Below are 27,733 nucleotides of genomic sequence, written 5' to 3' on the forward strand. Positions count from 1 at the left end.
CACCCACATCATGCGGCGAGGCTCCGTTTCATGTGCATCCAAGGACCAAAGCGATATCAAAAACTTGCTGCGCTCATTGTCAAGCCAAAGTAAAATATGAATAAAATTCGTTTTCGAACTGCCTGATTCGTGACAAATAAATTATCATCTCATATTACTAATTTAATTCTGCTAAACTAAAAACTAAAGAAACTAACACATTTTAGCAGTATAAATTACGAACGATACAAAATACACGAACGGAAAATATGGATACGCATCATTGCGCACGGAGCTGTATCCCGGACAACGTTGCCAGGCCAACTTCGGTATTGCCAGAAAAAAACCGTTCATTTTAAGATTTTAAATCGTCATTTACTCGATGAATAACCGTTTATATGGTAATAATTTTATCTAAAAAAATTCTAAATACGTTTCTGCAAATGCACAAGCATTTTTTAGAAAATACTCCATAGATTTCAAGAGTTATAGCCAAAAAACTGCAAATTGTCCATTGGAGGGATAGGAATATATTCGCAAAGTGACGTCACCCGCGAATTTTTTTGATTTTCAAATGGGGCTTTCCCCAAAAGGGCCAATTTATATTTTGTAACAATATACATTCTAGCAACACCTAATAGCCCCCAAAACATCATTCTAAAATGAAAAAAATCGAAAATCCATTTCAGGTCCATTTTAAGACTTTAAACTAACTACTCTACTCTGTGATTCAAATAAATTCCATTAATTTTTTCAGGAAAATCTCTACAATACAGTATTCAAATTATAGGTGTAAGACGCACAATTTAATAACTAATACAGAGCACCAGGGACACTTTTGGGACCAAACAATATGTTTCCCCTTAGGGTTGACCGTCCGTAATTGTAAAAATATTGACCCTGGTTCATTTCTCAGGAAAATATGACAATAACAGATACGTAAAAGGTCGTACTGTAAGTAATACCTGAATGTATTTAAGCTTCTCTATGCTTATCGCCCAATAGAATTGAATGTAACACAATATTACTTTCATCATGAATAACATATGAGAACATTAATAATATTATCATAAAACGTGTTTAAATCTAATCATGTAAATATGATCTAGTCACGGAAATTAACCAAGACCTGATCTTTTTCGTAATTATGTAAATTTATTATATATAATAACATATAGTTGGATCTTGATACTAACTGTACGTTACGTACAGTAGGCCTAATGCAATACTACCAATGGGATACGGCAACAGTGGGATTGATTACATAATGAACATATTTTCAGCATGTTGAATCTATAACAGGAGTAAAAAGAGCAAAATGATCACGCATCATGATAAAGATCCGCCTTGTAGCTTTGACATACGGCCTAAAATTATTTAAATATTATAATAATAATATTTAATAAAAAGTAGTCCAAATTGGGATACTGGTCCTGATTGCCTTCAAAATGTAATGTAGTAGTTATGACCAAATACCTACTCTATCTGTGGTTTAGATTAGATTAGTTGGTAAAGATCCATCTTGTAGTTTTTATGTTATCCTGCTTTAACAACAGACAAACATCAAACATACAGTACACATACAGTACATACAAATATATCAATAACCTCCAAGGCGGAGGTAAAAATGGGTCATAAAAAATGAGTATAAAGCGTTATTTGTAATTTAACGTCTAAAACTGTAAAAGGTGTTGTGGTGACCTTACAGTACAGCATTTTCAAAGGGGTAGGGCTGGGGTAAAAATCCTTGACCGTCATCAAACATCACGAACATAATGTTTATTAATGCTAGCCACTTTATGGTAATACACAATGGGTAGGTTTGGCCAGTATGTGTTCATTTTATGGCTAGTGGGTGTATCTGATATTTTGCAATATGGCAAGCGGACATCGATTATTATTGCGCAATATTTTTAATACACGAAATATGTAATGCGACAGAGGCCGTTATAGCAGCGTAAACACTTTGACATCATTCTGTGACTCTCTCCCATATACCGCACTGTAGTACGGGCCGCCCCGCAGGGTCCGAAGCTCAAGTCTCTCTCACACAAATTTAAATATAGGCCTAGGCCTACAGTATAGCCTATAAGGCTATTAGTATAGTGCCCTCTTTTTTGTACGTATTTTGTGTACGGACCGTACGTTGTCATTGAAAATATTGTGCAATAATTTAACGCCTGCTGGCCATAAAAATGAACACATACTGGCCAAACCTACCCAACCCTGTAGCAACTGTCACACACTGTATCATCAGACTTCTCAAGAACCACCTGTGTCACACAGGTGCCAGCCTCCTATTTATAATAGTATTTTGCATGTATTTTGCTGTGTTGTACCTACCTTTTATCAAGGCAGACTATCCATTCGGCCACCATTTTTCCAACTGTAACTAAATCACCACATAAAACAGGTCAAATTGTGATCATTGCCATTCTAGTACTATTGTACGCTTCCTATTCGTTTTACAAACACGAATCATTCATTTTATGTGGAGACAGAACTGCCTTTTCTATCACGAGAGTATGTTTATGTTTTTATTTTTGATAATTTCCAAAATATGATTACCCCCTCTATTTACATTATGAACTTTATTAGTCGTTATATCCAGCTTGTCATAGTAAAGCGTTACTGGATCGTCAAGGCCAAAAAACAAAACACCACAAAATTATATTGAGGGCTCTCGTTCAATTAAAAGGAAGAAGACTGGTGGGTCAGTCACTTTTTAATTTCGTGTACAGAACGATAAAAATGACAGTTTTTGAGTATTTTAATAATGGATTACATATGGAAAATTAGTTATTTTTGTGTAAAATTTGAGAAATTATAACATCCGAGAGAATGGTGAGTTACTACGTTTTAATAACAGTTATGTCACAGTGTTGAATCTTAGCCTCCCCACCCACTTCATCAGCTGGCTGTTCCTTCTCTCTACAGCTGCTGGTGAGGAGCCGGAGTGTGGCCTGCTTTCAAGAAGTAGGCTTACGCCTAGGCCTAGTGCAATTTCATGAGTGTAGTTGGTACAGTAGCTTATAATTAATTAGGATAGCTAGTAATGTATAGTAGCTAGGCCTAAGTAAGTCTTAGTAAGGCCTACTAGAGAGTAGGGTTAGGCTAGCTAGTAGGAGACCTATGACATGTAGGCCGGCGTAGGTAGGCCTACCTCTAGCCTAGGTTTAGTTAAGCCCTAGCCTAGTCAATATACTATACTATAGAGAGGTTACAGTACATTATAGAAGGCTAGTAGTAGGGAATGTAGAGAAACAGACAGTTGAGACCATGAACTAGGCCTATGCATATAATGATAATATCACGTCTCCTCTGGATATTTAATAAACTGTACAGACACACACAGGTCCTGGTACAGTACATTCGTTATGTTTTTGGACGCGCCCCTTCATCAATAATTATTGGAAAATGACATATTCATGACGCACCTCTCCCGGGGTCGTATAGTGGGTCATACAATTGACAAAGTGCATAATATGTTTCACTACAGTATATATAAAGTACCAATCAATAATTGCTTGATCAATAGTTTTTCAACCAATGACGTAAAAACCTCTATTTCATTTTTCTTATTGATTCTTATTTCATTCTATTAACACTTCATTAGCGAGATAGACACAGATATCCTTGAATTGACAGTATTTAACACTTATAACCCATACAGTATTATTAAAGGTTAAATAAAAAAAAATATGTACTTGGTTTATGTCCAGGGATGCACTACCCTTGATTTTTTTGCATAACGTTTGATAACATTTTCTTTTTCTTTTTACTAACACTAACAGAATACAAACCGTCTTAAAAAAAACCATGAACAAAAAACATTTTTTGGAATGGATCTAAAGATAGAATTTCACTTCCTTGCTGCTATTTAGCTGCTAATACTATTATTAGTGTTCTAGATTTTTCAAATTTTAAATAAAGATTGAAACTTTCAATATTCATGGATTGTTTGTAACATCATTTTATTGTTATTGCTGACAAACTGCTTAAACTTTTTTTGAAAACCAATTATTGATTGCCATAGTAATTAGTTTAAAATTTGGGTCACAAATTCAGCCAAATAGGCTTTGGTATAGGAATAATGTTCATCACAACACTAACTACCAACCAGCAACAACATTTACACTTTATAAAAAAAATTAATTTTAAAAAGTAATAAATTTATATAATAAAAGGTTACAATTGGAGATGTTTAAATTAAAAATGTGTAAGTGTACAATACTAACTACTAAAGAATAGTGATAATCTATGGTATGTTGAGTTTGTGCTAACTAATACAAAGAGGTAAGTTTTTGACATACAGGTAATACTGTAAACAGAAACTCTGTTATGTCTGTGCTAAAAGGCTTTAAATTTAATGTTAATTGTGGTTTTTTTTCAATACAGTAGTATTAGTAGGCCTACTGTTACTCAAAATTCCCGAGTTGTGTTTGAAGAATAAAGAGTAAATACTATAAAACTATAAACTGTAATGATTATTATTAGTATTGGGTTACTGTTAAAGTGATTTATTTAAACATTTTATAAATTTCCACTCTTATTTGAAATGAGATACTAATCTTTTTTAGTGTTTTACAATCCTATATTACTTGCACTTACTAGAGTAATAAAAGCAAGTTTCAATACAATTTATTAATTTATGCCTCCTTCCTTCTTCCCCAATGCACTTGATTACCTTGTCATACTGTACTGTAGTTCCAATGCATTAACTGTTATCTCATCTAGTTTTTATTAGGGAATTTAAGGACACAATAGGGGGCTTTCGATTTTCTGCAAACAACCTACTGTAGGACCTAGCTAAACAGTACATTCAGATAGATAGATATATACCTTACAGTATACTGTACAAATTCCTTTTATATAATCCAATATAATGGAAATTACAGCGCTCATATCTTGGCTTACCTTAAATAAATATAAAGGAAAAAAGAACTACTGTACAGTATCTTTTCTAAATTTTCATATCCCCTGGGTAAAACGAGTACTTGTAACGGTTTGCCTCCACATTCACTGTCCATAACTTCTAACGATAGAGTCGCTAATTTCGCCATGTTGATGAATTCCAATATGGCATGGAAACATCAGCAAGAAAGAGTCAAGCGTTTGCACAGAACCTTCTCAATTCGGTCTTTATTCCCCTTACCTACACTGATATTCCCAGTCCAACATACAATATCTTCAAATACAGTAGACTGGGATACTGCATTTATTATACGCATGCAGAATGGGCTTCTACATGGTTTTGGTGTATTCTCCTGTCGGATCCAGGCAAAAATCAATGACACAACATGCCTACAGTCCTAGCTCGTTGGCAGAGCGGTACATATGACAAAATATTATTGCTGATGTGATTGCATGCCATATCTCATCTGTGCATTGCTAGTTTAATATTAACTGTACACATACTATTGCAGCTACAGTACTATAGAGCAACCATAAAGTATTTTTATACAAAACAACCTCAGATTACAGTATGTTTACATCATTACAGTATAGCACTGTACAGTACGACTACAAAATAATGCTGATCATTTGATAAATAGCATACATTACTAATAATATGATCGTTCAAACCCTGTATATTGTATTTTTTATATTTGCAGTTTATTTTAGCTTACCTCAATAAACATTTGCCCTTACCGTATCTCATAATATGATTTAATCAAATCTTTTGTTTGTACCAGCTCAATGAATTTCCACGAATAGAAGGATGAATACATTAAATAAAGTCTTACTACTAATAGAATTGATTGTAAAACCAACATAATCAATGCACTGTTATTAAAACTAATCCAATAAACTGTTATAAAAATAAAGATTCACTGTATATTAAATTTAGATTGAATTTGTAATATATCATTATTACATTGCCTATGTAAATACATGAACGCCATTGGTTGAAATGCCATCACGTGAATATCGCTCAGAGGATCTTGTTATAGTTCTTTAAGCAGTATTATTTTGACTTGATGTTTGTGTCTGTAATTTTGTGTCCCTGTCATTAGATACAGTAGAATACTATATAAAATCCAGCGAATATTTTTCTCGCTAGTAATGTCTGTAGAAAACTGTACCGGCCCTGTGTGACGATATTTTATACTAGAAAAATGACCTTCAGTTCGGTAATTTTCATACAGTGTATTTGTCCAGGGATTGCATGGTGGTGGTATGGGGATACAGTAGTTGTTCTCTTGGGTTAGAAGGAATTAATTTTCCTACTGTAAGACTAGATGTATTAAACAGTATTGTCTGGAGAGTGAAATTGTCCAGTGGGTAAATCATTCAAACACATATTCCATTGAAACTACTGTATTAAATCATTGTAAACAAACTGCAGTCAGTGACTTAAGTCAATAGAAAAATGTTGGTGATCTTATTTTACTGAAAAAAAAGTACTGTACTGTACCTAGAAAGGATAAAAGACTTATTTTAAAAAGATGAATTATACTGTATACTGTACTACAGTAGCGATACATTTTAAACAAAGCTATCATTATTTTAAATATTATCGATCAAAGTATTGTATTAGTTAATATTTTACACAAAGCTATCATCATTAATATTGATCAAAGTAAATTGTCTTTGTGAAAATATTGTTTTGTTATACTGTATTGCATAGCAATTCAATGTGAGACTAACTGTCTCTTCAGATATTAAATGATAATGATGTTGATAATGGTAGAATGGTCATTGTGCATACAAATCACCTAATTATGCATACTATGCAGTCTCAAGTGCAGTGCCTGGATTCCAGAGTTTTGTATAGTAAAAGTAGTAAAGTACACAGTGCAAACTAGACATTATTAAGAGTACAAAAGTCTAGTTCAGACAAAAAAATATTATTACATAATGCTACTGTACCTAATAGTGCTGTTAGTCTATTTAAGAGAACGTGGATAAATTTGTAATAGTTGCCTAAATAAAAACGAAATTGGAACAGGGTGAAAAAAAATTCTTTTGACATGCAGTAGGTGTTGACACTTTTGTCGAGACCTTATCCCATTTCAAAGAGTCGAGAGGATGACACAAAAACTATCATTAGTTATCATCATTATTTTTAATTTTTCGATAATTAACCATGTACTGTACAGTACTGCACAGCATAATGTTCAATGGTATTGGTAAATCTCACTCAAACCAGCAGACAGTACTGTATCTCAAACTTGACATTGGTAGTGATACTATATTACCTTACTGTACAGTAGTTTTTGACTTTTCAAACTACTGTATATTGGTTTCAAATGCACTGTGTAGTAGTAGTTAAAACTAGTAGCAGATGTGCAGTACATCTTGAAGAACGAATTTGTCAAAACTGTTGTATTTTATTCAAAGCTGAGAACAGAAAAACACAGGGTTTAGTAACTGCCAATGTCAAGTTACCACATTGATCATATGATTTGAAAGGTCAACTGCAAGTCAGTTGCTTTTCCTTTATTTGATTACTTATGACAAACTATGCTAAACAATGATCATCCTCTCTACTGTATGGTTAAGATCAGGAAAGTTTCTTTGAATAAAGCTGCAGATTCACCAAGGCCTTGATTCTGCTGCAAACAAATAACCGCTTATAAACTGTGTGAATAAACTAACCCCAATTTCTTTTCAGTTTCCAGTTAAGATTGCGGACTAAGATAATTACAGTACCTTTACCTTTGCTGATAATATAGTGTTTTATTATAATACAGTAATGTAACACCCTGGATAATTTCACATTAAAGGCGTGTGGCTCAGTGTGCTGACTACTGATCATGAGGTTGTGAGTTTGAATCCAATGCTTGTTACATTACTTGTATCCTTATGCAAGACACTTTACGTACGTTTATCTCTCTCCACCCAGGTGTATAAATTGGTACCGTACCTTGTATTGGTCAAAACACAATTGCGCTAAATTACTACAGTAGCTGTGTTATGGGCGTATGTTTCCATTGTTTGATCCAAAAAGAGTAGGGTAATAATGCGAAGAGTTTAGAAGCTTTGTGCATTGGGGCTATATGTGAACAAGTTTGAGAGTTAAATCCAATTATGCATCAGTTTCTCACTCTATACAATACATTTGGATTTGTTTGTCGTTGTGGAAACTCATAATACAGTGAAATAAATGCTTGTTAATTTCTTGTTTACAGGGGCAGCAGCAAGCGTTGTTGATGTGGACTGGTTTGGCTTTTGTGCTCTTTCTTCTAACGTTTGGCTTCTTGGCACCCATTCTCCTTCTGGCTTATATTGCAGCATTTATAGGAGGGTAAGTTTGTTTGAGATGGTACTGTAAAAGTGTAATGTTCAGATTACAATTTTTAAACTACAGTATGTTTAAAATTATTAAACTACTAAAAGGAACTTTCAATTTTGTGAAAACTTGAATACTGTAGGAAATGCACTGTAAGAAATCATATCAGTAGGTGCAGTACATACTATTCTCTCATTTAATTGCAAGTTTAGAAATTTGTTGTTCAGTTGTCTACAGTATTACGTGACTAGCTTACCTGGATGAACCGACATACGCCTTTTCCCATTCAAGAGGAGAACATAACCCTATAGTTTAACCCAATTTTGTTGATCCTAGATCACAGACATGCGCATTTCAACATTTGTTGATGTTTTAATGACAAATTTGAAATGAGTTTTCAAGATCCTAACTTCAGCCTTTGAAACCGAAAAAGCTCCCTCAAACTGGATTACATCTTTAATGATGCCATAGCGATATTCTCATACTGTAGGTACATCAGTAAATATACTAAAAAAGGCTGTTTTTTTTGCAGCAGAAATCATTGTGATTGAGTTTAAATTCTATTAAAGTTTTGTACGATACTGATATCATCTTTTAAACATCAAAGAGGTGTTTACACATGTCAACTAAACTATTACAGTATTTCCCATTTAGAAATCTCATTTCCTTGATACTCTGTATGACATCAATGTCATTCTGTACATGGTGCAGTTATTAATTCTGAAGAACATGGAGATATGATCTAATTGCTAACCTTTGACCTCTAATAATCTTTGGTACATACTTATAAGACAGTAATTTTAATATTGAATTATTTATTCACACAGGTTTTTTTTATTATTATTTTCAAGAATTTCAATTCCAGATTTCAAAACATGTTATAATCATGACATGTAACATATTAATTTTTTTAAATATTTTTTTCTCCGTTTTACTCTTTTCAGAGCATTTTTAGTTGTTTACAAGCTGCATGCCATCAAAGAGTCGGAGACATTGTTACATCGTATAACACCAGTAACACAACTATACAGTGCAATCAATGGTATATCTCAGGTAAAGGTAATAACATATTAGTAATGAAATAGGGTTCATGTATTGTAAACCAGTAAAAACTTACTTAACACAACTATGCAATCAATGGTATACTGTACAGTATCTCAGGTAAAGGCAGTAAAATACCTTACTTAACTTGATAACTGTCAACTCGACCCAGAAACTCAACTCAAAATCAAATAACAGCTTGTATTTCCAACTAAATGTTGACACTTATACACATAATCTGATTTATTTCTAGAAGTGATTAAAAGAAACATTAAACAATTTGTTGCATTCTGCAAAATGCAGATTTGTATTAGACCTAGATTTTAGGTCCTACTGTACTGTAATATCTAAAAAGGCTTTTTAATTTAATTAATAATGGTAGTCTTATATAGTGTCTAATACATGATGTTTCTATAGCACTTTACACACAAAAATGATCCATACTGTATAATCTCCTAAGATAGCCGCAAAAAAAACCAGAAAAAAAAAACAAAGGAACCATTTACAGCACTCCTTTCTTCCACCAGAGCTACAATTTGTTCAACTGTATGAATATTTCAATAGCCGCTGGTATAATTAATAACTTTAGGTTGAACAATGCAAACACAAGAAAAACTCATGCCATATGTTAAAATTGTTATTTCAACATCTGGGAATAAAAACCATGATTGAAAAAATAAAGTTACCAATTTTATTACTGTATGTATAAAATCCATGCAAGCCTAGGTAAATATGGTAGTCTGTGAAATGTTTGTACTGTATAAGTTTGCTAGCTACAGTATTTTAATTTAAATACCATTAGAGAACTGCAGTGTTTTTCAGAGGTAATAATAGTATAAATAAATTATGAACGTTTATGAGTTGGATGGTGAGAATATTTCATTTGAAATAGAGCAGTCAATTTTTCATCGAATGAAATATTCTCCATTCAACGAATACAAACCATTCTTTATTTTTTTTATTCAATTTATCAATCGTAAATCATTAATGAATGCTAGGCCGGGAATCTAGGCCATTAAAAAGGCAGCTTTAGACATGGAGTAGCAATAGACAGCGCGCACAACAATTTGATTTTTCTGAATGTCATCAGTCATCAGTCAAAATCTCAAAATGTTTACTGAAAATGCATTAAGGTGCGTACAATCTGGTGTGTTATAATATAATACAGCATACAGTACAGGAGTTGCCATAATAATAGCTAGTTACAATAAACCCTAAAAACCTTTAACAGTAGGCCTACCATGTACCGTGATCATATATAAAAAAAATTTGCCTATTTGAAGTTTATAATTAAACTCCAAATATATTGGCACCTTTGCCAATATATTTTAAACCACAATCTCAATGTATACACAGCTTAACTGACTAAAGTCAATCATAAATGTTATTATTCACATTCTGTTTTCTCAATTATTCAATCGTTATTCATTATAAATAATCAGGATCATACTGTATTTTACATACTATTATTCTATAGATGAACCTGAATGATTTCCTGCTTTCTAATTGGTTGCATTGGTTAAATCAATAAGCCAGATCACCAGGCACTGCTAATAAATGACAGTTTAAATTATTTCTCTTTATCAAAATCAATGACTGGTTTCATTGCTATTGTACAGTACACTATCGTTTTTTTGTTTAAACTGTTGTTAGTTAGTTAGTAGTAAGGTAGTTGATTCTCAGTATCCGGTATAATTTGTTCTGTTGTACTATTCTGTAAATAGTGTCACATTGTGTATCACATGTGACGCCTGGTTCATAAGCCTACAGAAATACCCACTGTAACCTTTACATAATACAGGTACCACATGTGATGCTGTACATGTGACACTATATCATGAAATTTGCCATGATACAGTGCATATAATTCCATGTAAAGTAATGTGGAGATGCAGTTAGAGAATGAGTCTGTAATTGACAAGGATTGTTGATAACAAATTTAATCAACATCACAGTAGGGATTCTACTCTTGTTAAACATCCTCTATGCAAACATTTTTTTTTAGGGGAACATTTTGTCATGAGAAAATTTGATTGGATTTGAACCTGGGGTTAATGCAGGCACAAAATGATTTTTAAAAATATTTTAAAATACAGTCAATGGAATTTATATAATTAAATTTAAATCCTAAGCAAAATCTGATAATTGTTATTAAAATTTGCGCTATATTAATAATTTGACACTGATACATTAATGAACTGTAAAAATAGTGTAATCATCATTTATTACAAATAGTGAATTCTTTTTTTAACTAAAAACTATAATATCAATATAAAAACATGTTTGTATAATATCATGTTTTTAAAACTTTAAACATTTTAAAAATTATTCAAGGTTCTGGTATTTAGGGTTAAATTGTATAGAGTTATTAATATTAATAATTAATAGTATCATGCTTTACTAAGTTTTTAAATGTCAAATAATAAATCTTTATAATTTCCGTTCAATTGTAGCTCACAAGAGTGTAATTATATCTTGTGCTATATCGAATTACCGCACTTTATCCTTGCTTCATTAGTCTTGCCTTCCTAAATTCAATTTATGCCGCAGATTCCATGTGTCAATGGTTATGTTTTCGTTCTTAAGAACATACTTAGATGTTGATTATTGCATTAAAGAAAAAACATCACTGCATTCGATTTGCAAAGTAATTTTAGTTATGGTGATAATAGCATAATTATTACTTGGCATCATGCCTAGTACACATCTTATGTTAGTTTTGTATTGTACAATAACATCTCAAGTAATATCCATCTACTGTAACTGTTAATATGAGGAAAAATTTAAATATTATTAGTACGCTCTTTCATGTCCCAATTATTTTGTTAGGATTTTCTTTTTTATGGACCCATTACTGCTGCCAAGGAAAAAATCATTGAAAAGAATGATTTTGAATTTTTAGCTCTACAAAATAAGATTTAGTTTACTGCAGTAATTTATTATTATTTATTACGTGACCATATTCAAGTTCATTCTTGACTTTACCAACAATTATGTGTTGCTCATGCTTTGTCATTGCAGACAGTAGATCTACAGAAATACCAAAACCATTTTTTTAAAATTCTATTCTTCAACTAAACAGGATGTCCTTATGGTTTACACTAAAAACGTTTTAGTTTCCTTTTAAATCTTCAACTTTTTTTTCAATTTCATTTTCATAAGAATAAGAATCCATAATATTTTTCATGTAGTTTATTTTGTGCCTAGCTTGCCTGGACAAAACGACAAATTAGCCTTTCTCCTCGAAGAGCAAGATAAACTTGAAAAGCTCTTTGAGAAAAGAAATAATGGTGGTTTTTGGGAAGAGCATAGTTCATGGACTATACCATTTGTGGAGAAGGGTATTCAAGGGTCATTCAATCATGTACTACAGAACTGTAAATCATAATACATCACATCACATACACAGTATGTGTTTAACAAAAACAGAAACTTTGATATTTAATAGTATTGCACATGTATCCAATCAGTATGTTAAGTAGTCTCACTGGCGCAGATCACTTTTGACGAAAAACACATCAAATTTGTATAAATCAGCCCTTTCATCTTGTTCCTAATATCCCCTACCCCCAAACATATTAGAAATTTATCATCGCCCTTGAGTAGGCTTAATGTCTGGCAATACATCAAGTGATGATATTAATTATTACATTTATTTAATGATTTCAAAAATTGTTCAATACCCCAGCCATGCACATTTGTCAGTAATAATATCTATCTCCATTTGATGAATGATAATGAAAGTGAATCTTAACATTTTGCTTTTACGAAGGTCATTAAAATATGACCTTCGTTTTTTATACGCAAGCATTAGGTCTGAACATACCCTTATCGATGTATAGTATACAATTACTACCAACAATTATGAAGTGTGAAAGGAGGTCAACCTAAACTTGTTTCAAAGACTGACCACCAGCATATGTATTTTAATATCAATCTATTAATAAAATTATTGGGTACAAATTAAGATAGTGTTACTGTTCATGTTATGTGTGGTTTAATCCCTAGTATTACAGTAGATGGAATGAGAATTGAAACCATAGTAAAATATACTGTACAATGAAACATTGTTGGATGCAACTCCTTCAAAATACAATAGCCAGTGAATAATTCTTTGTTTCTTTTATTGTTTATAGTTTTATTTCCTTAGGACGATCAAAGCATATTGATCGAAACGTTGAGAAACTCAACAGTTTTTTTTTCAGAACTAATATACATGGTGTACCGCAAACTTTATTTCAAGTAGCACTATTATTATTATTATGTGTATTTTTTTTTAAAATAAATTAATTTGTATCTACTGTATAGGTTGTTAAGGGTCTTAGGAAAGCTGATAATGACTATAAGCGTGATAAGCGACTAACAGGATCAAATATAATTGATGAGCAATTACAAGAGGTAAGTTGATGCAGGGTTGTTTTCAACATCTTCCCAAACCATCAGCTGTGCCAACTATCAACTCATCAACATCTTCTTAAAGTCAACCATACTGTATCAACATCTTCCCAAACCATTGGTATCTTCTCCAATCACCAACCATTACAATATTTGCAAACCAACCATCAACCATATCATTGGTATCAACATTTTCCATTACCATTTGTTTCAACATCTTTCCAACACTTTTAATTATATCATTGTCAATATTTTCCCAACCCATCAACATTTTCTCCAACCATTAACCATACCATTGGCACCTTCTCCAATTATTAATCAAACCTAACATCTTTGCCAACCATTGTTATCAGCAACCTATCCAACTGATAATCTGTACCAGTTAATTAATATCTTTCCAAACCATTGGCATTTTCTCCAATCATATTAAACCACACTAAACATCTTCCCAATCCCTTAGAATCATCTCCAATCATCAGCCGTAACTCATAAATCTTTGCCAACCATTGTTGTCAATGGCTACCCAAACTATTGGTATTTTCTATAAATATTAATCATATTATTGCCAACCATAATGTTACATTAACAATTTATTTTCTCCCCAGGTTTTTGAGTTAGCGTTTAGAGATTACATTCACGACTGGTACTTCCAACTAAGTGATCACGAAGAATTTTTATACAATGTCAGACAAACAACACAAAGTGTTATTATAACATTTGCCAACAGGTACAGTATGCTATGGAATAATTTCTAAAGAATTTTGGTATAGTTCAGATATCCACTCTCCTTAAATTGCTCGCTGTTGAATGCATGATTTTTGTTGAATGCATGATTTTTGTTAAATGTATTTTCTACTAAAATTTGTTTGTTTATGATTTTTTTTAATGAAACATTGAAGAAATACATTCCTATTAGCCTAAAAGATCTCCAATTAAGAACCACTTAAAATATATTGAATGGTTCTAATGGTGTTATTAAATAAGAAAATAAACTGTAATTAAGCCAAGTGATTTAATGATAACCAGGACAGAGTTGAAACATTTTATATAATCAATATTTTCTAATTGGGTTAAGCAGTTGTTATAACCTACAAGAGGCAATTCAAGATTTCAATATTTTGTAATGAAATGTTTATAACTGTTCTGCTTGAACTTTGACATTTGCAATCTATAAAGTCCAATCTGTAAATCCAATCAGCTGAATGTAGACTTACAAATCCTGATGATAGCCCAAAAATATTAATTAGTTTGGATGAAAAGAGTATCTGCAGTTTTTTTAAACAATATTGTTATTTCACTTATGAATAATTTCATAATGGTAGCCAAATTGTATGTTTTTTTTTAAATGTTATAATAATTATAATTAGATATTACAATACGATAGATTTATTAATACAATTCAATAAATGCAAGTCTATATTATAGATGTAAAAAAAGAAATACTCTTTCCAAGTTGATCTTTGTTCTTATAGATTGTCTCACCAAGATTGCTTTATGATTAAAACAGTAGACCAGTTTATTAATTCCTCAATTATTCATAGATTTCAAAGTCTTAATCAGAAATATTTTAATTTTGCACAAATCATATTTGTTATTGGTAGACATACAGTACAGTCCTTTTTTAAATTGCTTGCAGGTCTAAAAACGTAGATTGGGTTGATTATACTACAAGAAAAATAGTGGATGATTTTGCGTCACATCTGAGGATTTTTCGCAAAGCACAAGATAGACTGAAACGACAAAGACATAACGAAGGTATGTTTAATCAGAATTTTAATCATAAATATCTTTTTAATTTTGCTCATAGCATCCTATTGGCAAAAGATATAGTGTAAGATAAATATCTGTCGATATTCTATAGATAGAAGAATGGAAATTTAACATTCTGTTTATGTACTGTATTATTACTTGTCGTATTTACTGTACTTTTGCTGTAAAATAACAAATGCTGTGTTGTCACCATACGGGTGGGTCCCATCTGGCAATTAGAATGCAAACAGACTACCACTCAGACTAAGCTCTGTCTACACATCAAACCTTATGTGATGTGCCCATATATGGACATGGTGATGTCATATCACTACCATATTTGGGTACATCACACTTTTTTAGTTTGATAGTGTAGACAGAGCTTCAGAATACAAACGGGCTACGAACAAAATCGCACAAATTATTATCTAAGGCTAGCCTAGGCCTAGACAAAGTACCTTCATGTAGTTGACTGTTGATGAGGGCACATATGGTCTATTATTCAGCATATACACTGTAAAATACAATAAACAAAATAATTGTGTTTATATTATATTAAAAGTACAATATTTTTAAGTGCTTACAAAAAAGATCTTAAGAAATAAAACATTTCATACAATCGATTATGTACAATAGAAAAATAAATAAAAAGCCTATTTATAGAAAAACTATACAATATAATGTAATTATAGAAATAGAAAATGGATTAAAATTAATCAATATTCTGCAAACTAAACTAATGCTCTTAAAATCTAGATTTTTACTGACATTTTTTGTGTATTTGCAATTTAATATGGTTGAACTTGAATGTAACTACTAAATGTAAAAAGCAAATTTTTTTTTCACTGATTTTTGCAGTCTGTTTTAATTTAATTTACTCACCATATGTGTATAAGATTTACAATCAATAAGTCAACGAATTAGTTTCCATAGCAACAGTTATATAAATTATGAGAAAACATGCACTATATTTAGTAAAGTTTTTTTAGTGCTTTTATCTCTTATTTTTAAAATATTTTTATGTCTGCAAACTATCAGCCTGTTTCCAAAAATAGATACAATATTTTTCAAGTGATTAAAAATTCTCTTCTCACTCAGATACATTTTCAGCATTCTCCACCAGAATTTGAATAGTGCAGATTGTACCTTTTATTCCTAGTAGTTCCTAATAGTTTATTTATTTTTTCACTGTGTGTACTATTATGAAATAAATGTTAAAAAGAAAATTATAGAAGTATTTAATGCTAGCGACATTAAACATCCTGCAGTATATTTAATGGTAAACATTAATTTGGGACCTTTTAATTAGTAAGCAAAAAAAAATTCTAGTTTTGGGAAAGTTTTTGTCCGGTTCTCTGAGAGCTGATGTAATTTGTTGTTCAATTTATTTTAAAAATAAACAAATATATTTTTATTTACAGATTCAGAAGATAAGGAAATTAGTATAGAAGACATCTTCTTTGATTTAGAATTAGAGATGGAGAAAGATCTATGTAGAGATCGGATATGTACCAAAGACGAACATGAAATAGGTAATTTTACAGTATTATCAGAAATATATTATTCACTAAAATGGCACTTAGAGCACGCAAACCACTGCCTAGGCATATGAAAATTTAATTTTGTGAGTAACTTTGTGAGTAATCCTGCTAACTAACAAAGATAGAAAGAAACACACACATACCTGATCAACCAAATAACCACTCGCCATTCTGGCGAATGAAACAATATTACTATCATATCAAACAGATGCATAGAATTTTATTATTTTGTTATGAAAATGTGCAAAGCACATGTTTGTAATGAAAGATAAGATAATGTATTACATGCAATCTATGCAAACAATTTGTAACATTAAAATTCAGAACAATGGAAAAAAAACAGTGATGATAAAATTGCAAATTTGTAATCATATTAAATTTCAATTTTAATTTAAAATTATATTACATAAGGTATGGTATTTATTATTCCATAATAATACAACTGGCCATGCATGGGAAGAGCTAAAGTTAACAAATCATCATTCTTGAAATGGTGTATGTTTATTGCGTAAATGCCCTACATCCTAGTAAACTAGAATAATAATCAGCAGAGATTGTTTAAGGCCCCGTTTCTGCTGCCAAAAATATACCGTATATATACGGTATATTTTATATACGGTATATTTTTTGGCAGCAGAAATGGGTCTCATAAAAAATATACCGTATATATTTGCGGTATATATACTGCATAAATATCCCCATCGTTTATGGATATTATACGGTATATTCCAAAATATACCATATATTTCGTTCCCCGTTTCTGCTGCACTCAAAATATACCGTAAATGTGACCCGATCCATGACACGAGGTCAAAAACTAACAGAGTGCGACGCGTTTGTTTTGGTTTTTCTGCTGCATTGAAAGTTGAAACACACGTGTAAAAGCAAGCAACAGATCAAAATGTCACTGTGGACCGAACAAATCACTATTTTTGCAATTCAATTGTGGGGGGAAGCGAAAGTTGGGGGGAGACTGCATGGCAACAGAAGAGATACCGAGATTTTAATTACAATAAATCGAATGTTCTTACACGACAATAACGTGATGTAAAATCATGGTAAAATACTGTATAATAGAAAATGGAAATTAAAACGGCAATATAGGATAATATAGCATAATATAAACTCAATTTGAATAACAGAGTTTATTTATAGTGACATTTCTAGATTGTGCTTGTATGTGCGGTGTAAATTCGTTGCCGCTTCTGCTCATTAGATTTAAAATAGAAAGCAATGCTACGACGTTTTGAGAAACCATCATTGTTTTGTTTTTGTCAGCATGTACCGGTAGGTAAAAACCTCACTACACGAGGTCAATCCATACTTCCGTCTCACGAAATGCATTTTGGGTAATGAAAGCCAACTTTTTTACAACCCACCCACGAAGTATGTGCAGCGGAAACGGTGCACGAATTTCATATACGGTATATATACGGTATATTTATACGGTATATTTTGGGTTGGCAGCAGAAACGGGCCCTTAGATTTAGTTTATGAATCTCAAAGTAGACATATTCATGCTAAAGTACGGTATACAGTACATATTTTCACATACATTCTTACACAGAAAAACTATTAAGAAAATTATTGAGCTTTGAAAATTACAAGAGGCAAGCCATGATTCAACGTTTCAATCTTTATTTGATCATCAGGAATGAAAATTACAAGATTTAGAATTTTTTTTTATGAGAGATATGATATATGTAATTATAATATGATTCTTTTTTATTTTGTCTTAAATACAACTGATTACTAATTAGTAACAGTACTATACAAGTAATAATAAATTGTGGAAAATAAAAACAATATTACTCAACCATGTCTCTACTGTAATAACAGGTTGTTTTTCATTATAAAGATGAGCATAACAAAAAAATCTTTATAATATTCTGTGATTTAATAGGCAAATATGCATTTAATATAGCTGCTACATTCATTCCATAGAGACATAAACTACTATTGCAATAAGTAGAATAATAATCAGAATTTTTTAGATTATATACACTAGTTTATGAATCTAATTCGGATATACTGCTTCTGATCTCTGACAAATGGCAGACATGCTAATGAATAGCAACATCATTGCGCCTTGAGCACCATGTGAATAATTGACTGGATTGAATATTAGAATTTATGATATCAATATATAAACTGAAATAATATTGACTTGGATATTGGCTATTAGTTGAGTTTGAAGTAATTTTCCGATTTCCAAGATAATGTTACTTTTAATTTTCTCTTTCTTTCAAAGTATAATAAAGGCCAACATATTATTTTGCTACTCAGACAGAAGGATATTAAGCCCTTTGTCTCTATCCTTTATTCTCTGTTCACTGGGCCTTATTTTAGTTTTATAACTTTCTTTAAGCTGTGTTTTTTTACAAACTATTTAAGCACCTGGGACATGTTCCATGCCACTTTTTCAAATATGGTGAGTCATTCACAGAAACCAAATATATTTTATTATATTAATAATAATATTATGTGAGTTCCTTTTTCACTTGGTTTGAAACAATAACTTACTTTGAAGTAGAGACCATCATTTATGATAAAAATTATTTCATTAAATCCTCCATTAGACCATTCGTTTAGACTGGGATAATCCAATCTAAGTGCTTATTATGAACTTGAAAGGTGCCATATCCATTCACACCTAAACTATAATACAGTATTACTTTACATTAATTAATTATTTGTAACATATACCAATAGTCTTATAATATCCATGTGACATCTTTCTATTAATTCTCGCTGTTCGTTGAACCTACAAAAATATTTAATGCTAAATTTCGACATATTCTTACTGTCCCCTTTTTATAAATAGTACCTATTGATTCCTGTGCTCTTTTTTAACATCCAGTCAACAGTTGATTTGCAAGCAGTTTTATTCACTCTGGAACATTTTTTTTTAATAAATTCAAAATGTCGACATATTTAGTTGTTTCATTGATGCCAGAATAGAATAGAACATTTATTGCTTGGTTTGTACAATATTTGGATTGGTTTTTGTGTGTGAACCAGAATCAAGGTTCACACACATGCTTATTATTAGTCAAGAGTTAATGTGCAGGGCAGGTTTTTTTGGTTAATTAAGCGTGGTTCCCACTAGCGACGCAACACAAGGACGTAACGCAACGCAAGTGAATTGACCAATCACAAGCGATGGCTTATTCGCTTGTGATTGCTAACTGTCTGTAACTTCGCTTGTCATTGGTTAAAACACTTTCATCCTTGCGTTATGTTCTAGTGGGAACCACGCTTTAAGTTTATCTACAGAATTACTGTATAGTATTAGCAATACTGTGCAGTAATGATGGGCTGTTTGAAATGCTAATTATAGACAGACGTAGTAGATATAATGGTTAAACAGTATCATCAATGTGGAACCGTTATGCTTACTTTGTTTAATAATGATTGACTGAATTTGTACATTGACATCTGTAATTATATCAAAATTATGTGGTTAGTATTTAAGCCTGGTCTACACTATCAAACTTTCAAAAAAATGTGATGTCATATCACTACCATATTTGGGCATATCACTACCATATATGGGCACATTATTTTGAATAAAGTTTGATAGTGTAGACAAGGCTTTAGTTGGTTAATTACAAACTTACACACCTCAAATTAAACTACATTTGACATTTTTAGCTTACCATTCTTTTATACTGATATTCGGCTGCTTACAACATTTAAATTAATTATTAATTATGTTTAAAAAATTAAAGTGTTTGACTTTGCTCTATGAAAAATATATAATTATAATATATCGACAGACAATTAATGAATTAGATACAGATACAGCTATATAATGAACATGAAATTTGATTTCTTGTAGCATAAAACTCCATTAAAAATTAACTACAAAGAAAAGACATAGTATGATTAGTCCATACTGTATATCTATTATATTGTAAGTGTTAAGTTCCCCTATAGTTAGAGGCAAAACACAATTCTATCGACTTATAGAACAAACAGATATTAGTATTCTTCTCATGTTGATTTATTTTTTCCTCTTGCATTCAAAATGTTTACAAACATGTTTTTCATCCTATCAGGGTGCGTTATCATTATAATATAAATTATGAATAAATTTAGCTGGAGGCAAAAAAGAATTCTATCAAATTTACAAACGTTTTTTTTATTTCAGTGTGTGTTTAGCATTATAAATTGAAATACATTTTTTACTATTTTTATGTAATACATTTCAGAAAGGATCAATAATGAAACAATTAATGTATGATATTTCAATTTTATGTTACGTTTGAAAGATACTGTATCTTTATAATAATTTACTAAGTATATTAATAATCCGTACTGTAATAATAAAGACGTGTACACTGTGTTGACGTTTTATTATTAGATAATACTAGTATGAAAACTATATTAGATTAAAAAAAAGGTAAATCCATGAAAATTATGATTACTGTATACAGTTACAATTAATTTAAGATCAATGAAGCAAACACCATTGTTAATGCCTAAATGATGATGGTGGTGTGTTGGGATATTCCCACTTGAGGGCAGGGTTCATGGAATGTACCATTTTCTGACAGGGGTGATTCATAAATATTTTATATATTTGAGTTATAGCTCTCTCAATGTCGGTTTATCCCGGTAAGCTAGCACTTATACTTATACTGTAGACTACCAACACCACTTTTGGTTTGTGTAATTATTTATTAGGTTATATGCATGATATGCATATAACCTCTTGATTCTGTCAAAATCTTTATTTATTTATTTATTTATTTATTTATTTATTTATTTATTCTTTCCTTAGCACTATTTGTCCGTGAATTATCTTGGCATCAGTTTCATCTATCTAAGTCAATTTTTCAGAGTATATTCCTTATGGCCAGGAATCGATGTGGTTATGTTTTCACGATGCGCAATCAAAAATTACGCGGTCTACGCGCGATTTAACGAAATCACGTTTGTAATCATATCTTCACAAACATGAATCACTTTTAAACAAAATTTGGTACTCATAAATTTCAGGTCATATTTCATCATATGGCAATACAATTACGTGCGTAGCGCATATAACGCATGCGTACGCGCGCTTAAAATGTTGAAAATTGTCAGAATTTATTTTCGATGAAATTAGAGTACGTTTCAGGCAATTTTAAGCGTTTAAAAAATTGCCATGAGTGCGCAGATTTTTGCACGCGCACTGCGCGTCAAACGTTAATGCGCACTGTTTGTGTCCGATTACTGTTGTATAACCTTTCTTTAATAATATCATCATATTTTATTCACTTTTCAACGCGAAACAGCGTTATACGAGCACGTCAAAAGTGACGGGCTACGCACGTGTAAGTTAACAAAATGGTGAAAATATGCTAAATTTTAAAATTAATATATATCGTTAGAATGCTCGGGAACACCTATTTTTTATTTAATTTTCTTGAAGTGTATGTATCATATGTATGATTTATTATGAAATTAGAAAAACAAAAGTTGATTAAGTCATCATTAATGGCATATTAAATTTAACAACATTAATTTCGACAATCAAACAAATTATAACATTTTCTTAGGCCAAAATAACAAACTTAACGTTAACTTTCTTCCTTAAGAAGTTCATATATTAAAGTTAAAAGTATATAGTTTGACAGTGCATCATTTTTTTAAATTTTTAAAGATGTCATCATAGTAAAACATTATAATTCATTGCGGTATGTAATAATCTATCTGCACCAAAGTGGTTACTGCATAGTAAATACACGGAGGAATTTTTCTCCAACTTTTAGTCAGTTGTGTATGGCTCGATGGTCTGTGCTCGTGTCAATGGCATTTAAGGTACCGAGTTCGAGTCTCACCTTGGGAAACGAAATAAGATTTTTTTTTTATTACCCGTATTGTTCAAATTTATTTCTTAGTGTATAGATTATACACATGATTTATAATGAAATCTAGATAAAAAGTTACTTTATGTCTTTATTATTATGTAACAACAAATGCGGTTTATGACAATATACGCAGAGGGATCTTTGATCGGATTGTGATACCGGCTATGGTGTTCGCGTTAGCAAGGTCCTATCATATATTATAAATAATTAAAGATTCTGAGAAAATCAATCAATCAATATATCTTTTAAAAATCAATTATCTTTATTTAAATCAATGCATATAACCTATAATTCGTCATAGTGACGAATTAAATCTAGTTTTGGTTATTTTTCTTTTCAGAATATCTTCAAAGTATCTGTGAGCTTCTTTTATTCTTACTTCTACCAGCTGATGACTTTCATAGCAAACATTTTAGGTTTATAATTCGCGAGGTGCTAGTATTTGGAGTCATTCGGCCGATTATAGAAATGGTCGTGGACCCTGATTATATAAATCAAACCATTGTCTGGTGGGTGAGTACAATTAGTTGTTTTTATTATTCTATATTATAGTAATAATAATAATAATAATAATAATAATAATAAGATTTATACAGCGCACATATCCACTAAAAAATTAAATTGCCAAAAATATTTAATTGACAATCCTATGGTTCCACCTAGGACAATCCAAAATACTGTACTTCACGCCAATACTAGAGACTTCAAGTTTATCATCGGACTCGGAACCAATCATTGTAGACTCTGGGTCAATTTTTAGAATCTATTTCAAATCACATTGTAGTACAGGTCATTCATGGGACGCTTGACTAATTTTGCAAGGTCAATCATTTACTGTACTTCATTTAAATTTCGGGTATTCCCAGGTCAATCCTGGGGACTCTAAGCCAATTCTAAGACTTCAAGCCAACATTGGAGTTTCCAAGCCAATGATGAGAAATCCAGACCATTTATGAACAATGCTGTTTTAGACATTCCAGGCCAACATGTATACTCAAAACTCAAATTGTAATTGATAGATCTTCCATTATTTCACAATCATTTGTATTCAAGTTTGCTCTATTTTATTTTAGTGTAAAGACAACACATTTACAACTGAGGCATTCCTAACAGTCATTAAGATGGCATCGACAATCGATGAACTACAAGCTGTCAATCAAATATTAGACACAGAAATTGCCAAGCAACGATCAAAAGATGCAAATAAAAAGACAGAAGATGGTATGATGGATATTACATTCATTTATATATCACAAATTCCATATACTTTATATTCAAATGATGCTTTCACTTTTCGGTTATTTTCAAACACGTATGAAAAGAACAGTATTTCATAATATTGGAACCAGTAATCAGCGCAGTTGGTGCTTTAACTTAACCCATAATGTACACTTGGGTGGAGAGAGGCAAACATAACATAATAGGCAATGTGACAAGGCATGCATTGGACTCAAACTCCCGATCATGTGATCAGAAATCCAACTTCCACTATACTCCAGCAACACTATTATAATGTTAAAATGATGGAAAAATTAGTACATGAATGAAAAAGAAAAGTTAAGAGACCCTGTCAACATTGTTATGCTGCAGTTACTCCAGTCAAATTTAGTTTACTCTTTAAACCTGATAAAGATAATAACAATCATTATTTTACAAACATTGTTTGGATATTAAAATATACACACAGTTTATTGAAGTGAATGCTTCATAAACTTCTTCATTGAAACATTTTTGCAACAGAAGATTGCTGCAGTAACTGCAGTAGAATACTTTGGTCTTTAAATGCTACCTTTTTACTCAAAAGTTGTTTTATTTGTGTGTAGGTTCAGAACCAGATGCTAAGCAACAATTAAACAGTCTACAGTTTGTTAAGAAACTTTGTCTGCAAACGATACAACGCAGGAATGATGGCGACGATTACGAACAGGCAATGGAGGTGGTATGTACTGCTACATAAAATTATTTAAAAAAAAGAAATTATAATGATAATAATAAGAAAAACAATAGGGAGGGTTCTTAACCTTACAAAATTCAATAATGAATGCGGATACATCACACATTTGGTAAACTTTTGAGCTGATCCCCATTTGATATATGTAACCCATTCGTGTTGTGTTTATCACCATCATATTTGGAAGTACAAAATGAATATATATTTGATCTATTTTATCACCTTTTTGATGAGTGTTATAATAGTAAATTTAACATGCGTTTTTTAATTTCTGATATTACGCTAGGCCTAGTCAATCAACATGTACCTACACTTAGTTCAAAATTTACCGCAGTCATATTTTAAACTGGCTTACGAAAACAAATGTTTTTGTAATGTATCCGTTTTAGTTATTATATTTAGAGGTTGTGAAACCTCCCTATTGGATGGATGAAAACCTCAGCATTTCCAACACAAAATTAAAAAAACAATATTGTTGGAAAGTTGAGTCTGTTGCTTTGGATACTTTTCACAACTTACATCTTTAAGCAAACTACGTATTCATTTTCAATTTTCTGTCTGTTCTTATCATTTTTAGGAGGTTGATGGAGAAGATGATGATTACTCCAACCTGTATTCATTACCATTCAATGTTGTGCTAGTAAATAATATAGCATTATCCCATTTTATAGGTAAGTTGGTTTTTTGTTGAAAATTCATATTAAAATAAAAAAAGTTATTTTTGTACAATAACATTTATTAGAAGTAAACTTTTGTTAGTATAATTTAAAATAAAGGACAATTTGAAAGATGTCCTAGAAATGTAAGTATTACATTTATTAGCTATTAATAAAATAGAAATAGAAACTTTTACAATGACATTTATTATAAAACTGATGTTCGTAATTTCCTGAACTGTTTACTGTTTCAAAATGCTTTTGTTATTTCCACCTGCTTCTTTGAATATATTTTAACTCTGTCAAGTTTCAAATGGATTGATCTAAAATGAGACAGTGTTCTTGAGTATTATAGGGAAAAATCACTTTAGAACTTTAAAAGATGGATTACCAGAATGAATGGACAATACAATCATCAAAGAGAAGCAAAAATGTTAATGATTTTTCTTATAGGCATGATCAACACACAAGAAAACAATTACTTACTCTTTCTAATAGATGTTCAATTAAATTTTATTCCAAATTTTGTTTTTTCAAAGTAAATGTATAGAATATATGAAAAATGTACAGGCCAAATACTGTGAAAGTAAAGTAATTAATTAATTGAAGCAACAAGGTACAAGATGACCCTATAATAATCTGTGTCTAGTTTTCTACTGGTCATCGCCTAATAATCTAATTTAAAGAAGTGTCTGTAATGTGTGTCTTAAAATTCAAATCACATTAGCTTGTTTCTGAATGTGATTTAGTCACGTTAGTTAACACATTTCCTAACATTAATTCTTAATCTATTTTCAAATAGTCTAATTACAATACACACTTATGTTCTCTTTCTCGCATTAACGTTCGCTGAGTCACCAGACAACATATCACTAATAACTTTATTATACTTTTTAATATAAGTTTAGTAGGAAATTATTTATTTCTTCTACCATTACACTGTACTGTACATTATTATTATTCAAGCCAATTATAAAATTAACTGTTTCACAAAATGATCTCATACTCTGCAGCAATATGACACATATGTTCTTTGTACATTAGTAAATGCTGATAATAAATTGATGTTCATTTACATTTTATGATTTATTGATTTCTGAATTATTATTATTATAATTTACAGGTTATATTGAGTAATCTATTGATTGTGTTTTCACAGAGTTTATGGGGTCAATTAATGCCCAATCTTACCTACATTTTTACCTCACTGTTGAAAGCTATAGAGTAACGGCAGAACAGAAAATATCCGCGATTCACTTACAGCGAAAGCATCCGTCCAAAATCGCATCATCGCACGAGTTAGAAATGTTACGGAATGAAGCTTGGAGTATCTTTGAACAATACCTAACTGAGGATGTGAGTAACATTTATTTGATCTATATTCATAATCAAAATTTCACAACAAAGTTTTAACATTTAGATTATATATCCGAGTTTTCTTGGTATACACATATATGTTGATATAGGTTTGTGGTACACCACGTATAATAATTCTGAAAAGAACTGTTGAATTTCTCAACGTTCCATCAATATGCTTTGATCGTTCTCAGGAGTGAGAATGCAGAAAGTCTAGAAACAATGCTCTTCTATAGCTAGTTTCAATCCCTCCCACTGTGTGAACTTGCTATTGTTTCTAGCTTCATACCAGTCCCACCCTTTTCCACTTTTATACCAGTTTCCTGGACTTTTTGCATTCTCACTCCTGAAAATGTTCAAAGTATAGTAATCGAAACGTCGAGAAACTCAACAGTTCTTTTCAGAAGTAGTACACGTGGTGTACTGCAAACTTTATATCAACATTTGATTTCGCCATGCAAACCTTCAAACAATATATTACACACATATATACATATCATATTAATTCTTCTGTATTGATACGTTTGTTTCTGACATAGTTTATTTTATTGTACATTAATAAAAACAAGTAATACTGTAGATATAAATTGAATAAAATGTATGAATTTATGAATAACGAAAGAATGCATGTGGGTTACAGAAAAAAGCAATATTGTATTTGTATTATTGATATTTGACAACAAATAGATAATAAAATTATATCTTTCTTGTGTAAGAAAGAATACATTACAAGTTGCTGTACAGTGTTATTACAAACCTGGACAAATCTTGTGTGAATAAATTTTGGTTTGAATTTTAATCATGTATATAAATGAATTGTTTTCAAATAGAATGCAGATTAAATTTATTATAATTTTTCTATTTTTTTTTTCTACTTCTAAATTAATTTAATACTGTTGAAACTTCAATTAAATGAATCTGGAGTTTGTGTAATTAGACTATACTATTATGTCTATTTATTTTAAATACAA

General features: G+C 31.0%; 2 protein-coding genes across 5 annotated transcripts in view; one reads left to right on the plus strand and one right to left on the minus strand.

Moving 5' to 3' along the window:
* LOC140054871 (rap guanine nucleotide exchange factor 4-like) overlaps positions 1 to 2,507 on the minus strand; it is a 70,560-nt gene extending 68,053 nt beyond the window's left edge. For both annotated transcript variants that reach the window (XM_072099982.1, XM_072099973.1), the window contains exon 1: positions 2,323 to 2,507. In XM_072099982.1, the coding sequence (XP_071956083.1) occupies positions 2,323 to 2,357 (35 nt within the window). In that variant the 5' untranslated portion in view covers positions 2,358 to 2,507. The remainder of the gene's footprint in view (positions 1 to 2,322) is intronic.
* Positions 2,508 to 2,693: 186 nt separating this feature from the next.
* The window catches only part of LOC140054830 (sorting nexin-13-like), a 37,924-nt gene continuing 12,884 nt past the window's right edge, over positions 2,694 to 27,733 (plus strand). For 2 of the 3 annotated variants that reach the window (XM_072099927.1, XM_072099940.1), the window contains exons 1-12: positions 2,694 to 2,823; positions 8,115 to 8,230; positions 9,160 to 9,274; positions 13,565 to 13,654; positions 14,257 to 14,378; positions 15,288 to 15,406; positions 16,822 to 16,932; positions 23,140 to 23,312; positions 23,873 to 24,020; positions 24,623 to 24,738; positions 25,328 to 25,421; positions 26,566 to 26,762. In XM_072099927.1, the coding sequence (XP_071956028.1) occupies positions 2,821 to 2,823; positions 8,115 to 8,230; positions 9,160 to 9,274; positions 13,565 to 13,654; positions 14,257 to 14,378; positions 15,288 to 15,406; positions 16,822 to 16,932; positions 23,140 to 23,312; positions 23,873 to 24,020; positions 24,623 to 24,738; positions 25,328 to 25,421; positions 26,566 to 26,762 (1,404 nt within the window). In that variant the 5' untranslated portion in view covers positions 2,694 to 2,820. The remainder of the gene's footprint in view (positions 2,824 to 8,114; positions 8,231 to 9,159; positions 9,275 to 13,564; positions 13,655 to 14,256; positions 14,379 to 15,287; positions 15,407 to 16,821; positions 16,933 to 23,139; positions 23,313 to 23,872; positions 24,021 to 24,622; positions 24,739 to 25,327; positions 25,422 to 26,565; positions 26,763 to 27,733) is intronic. The other variant, XM_072099934.1, reaches the window with a different exon arrangement.

Source organism: Antedon mediterranea, chromosome 1 (genome assembly GCF_964355755.1).
Source record: "Antedon mediterranea chromosome 1, ecAntMedi1.1, whole genome shotgun sequence".
Classification (NCBI taxonomy): domain Eukaryota; kingdom Metazoa; phylum Echinodermata; class Crinoidea; order Comatulida; family Antedonidae; genus Antedon; species Antedon mediterranea.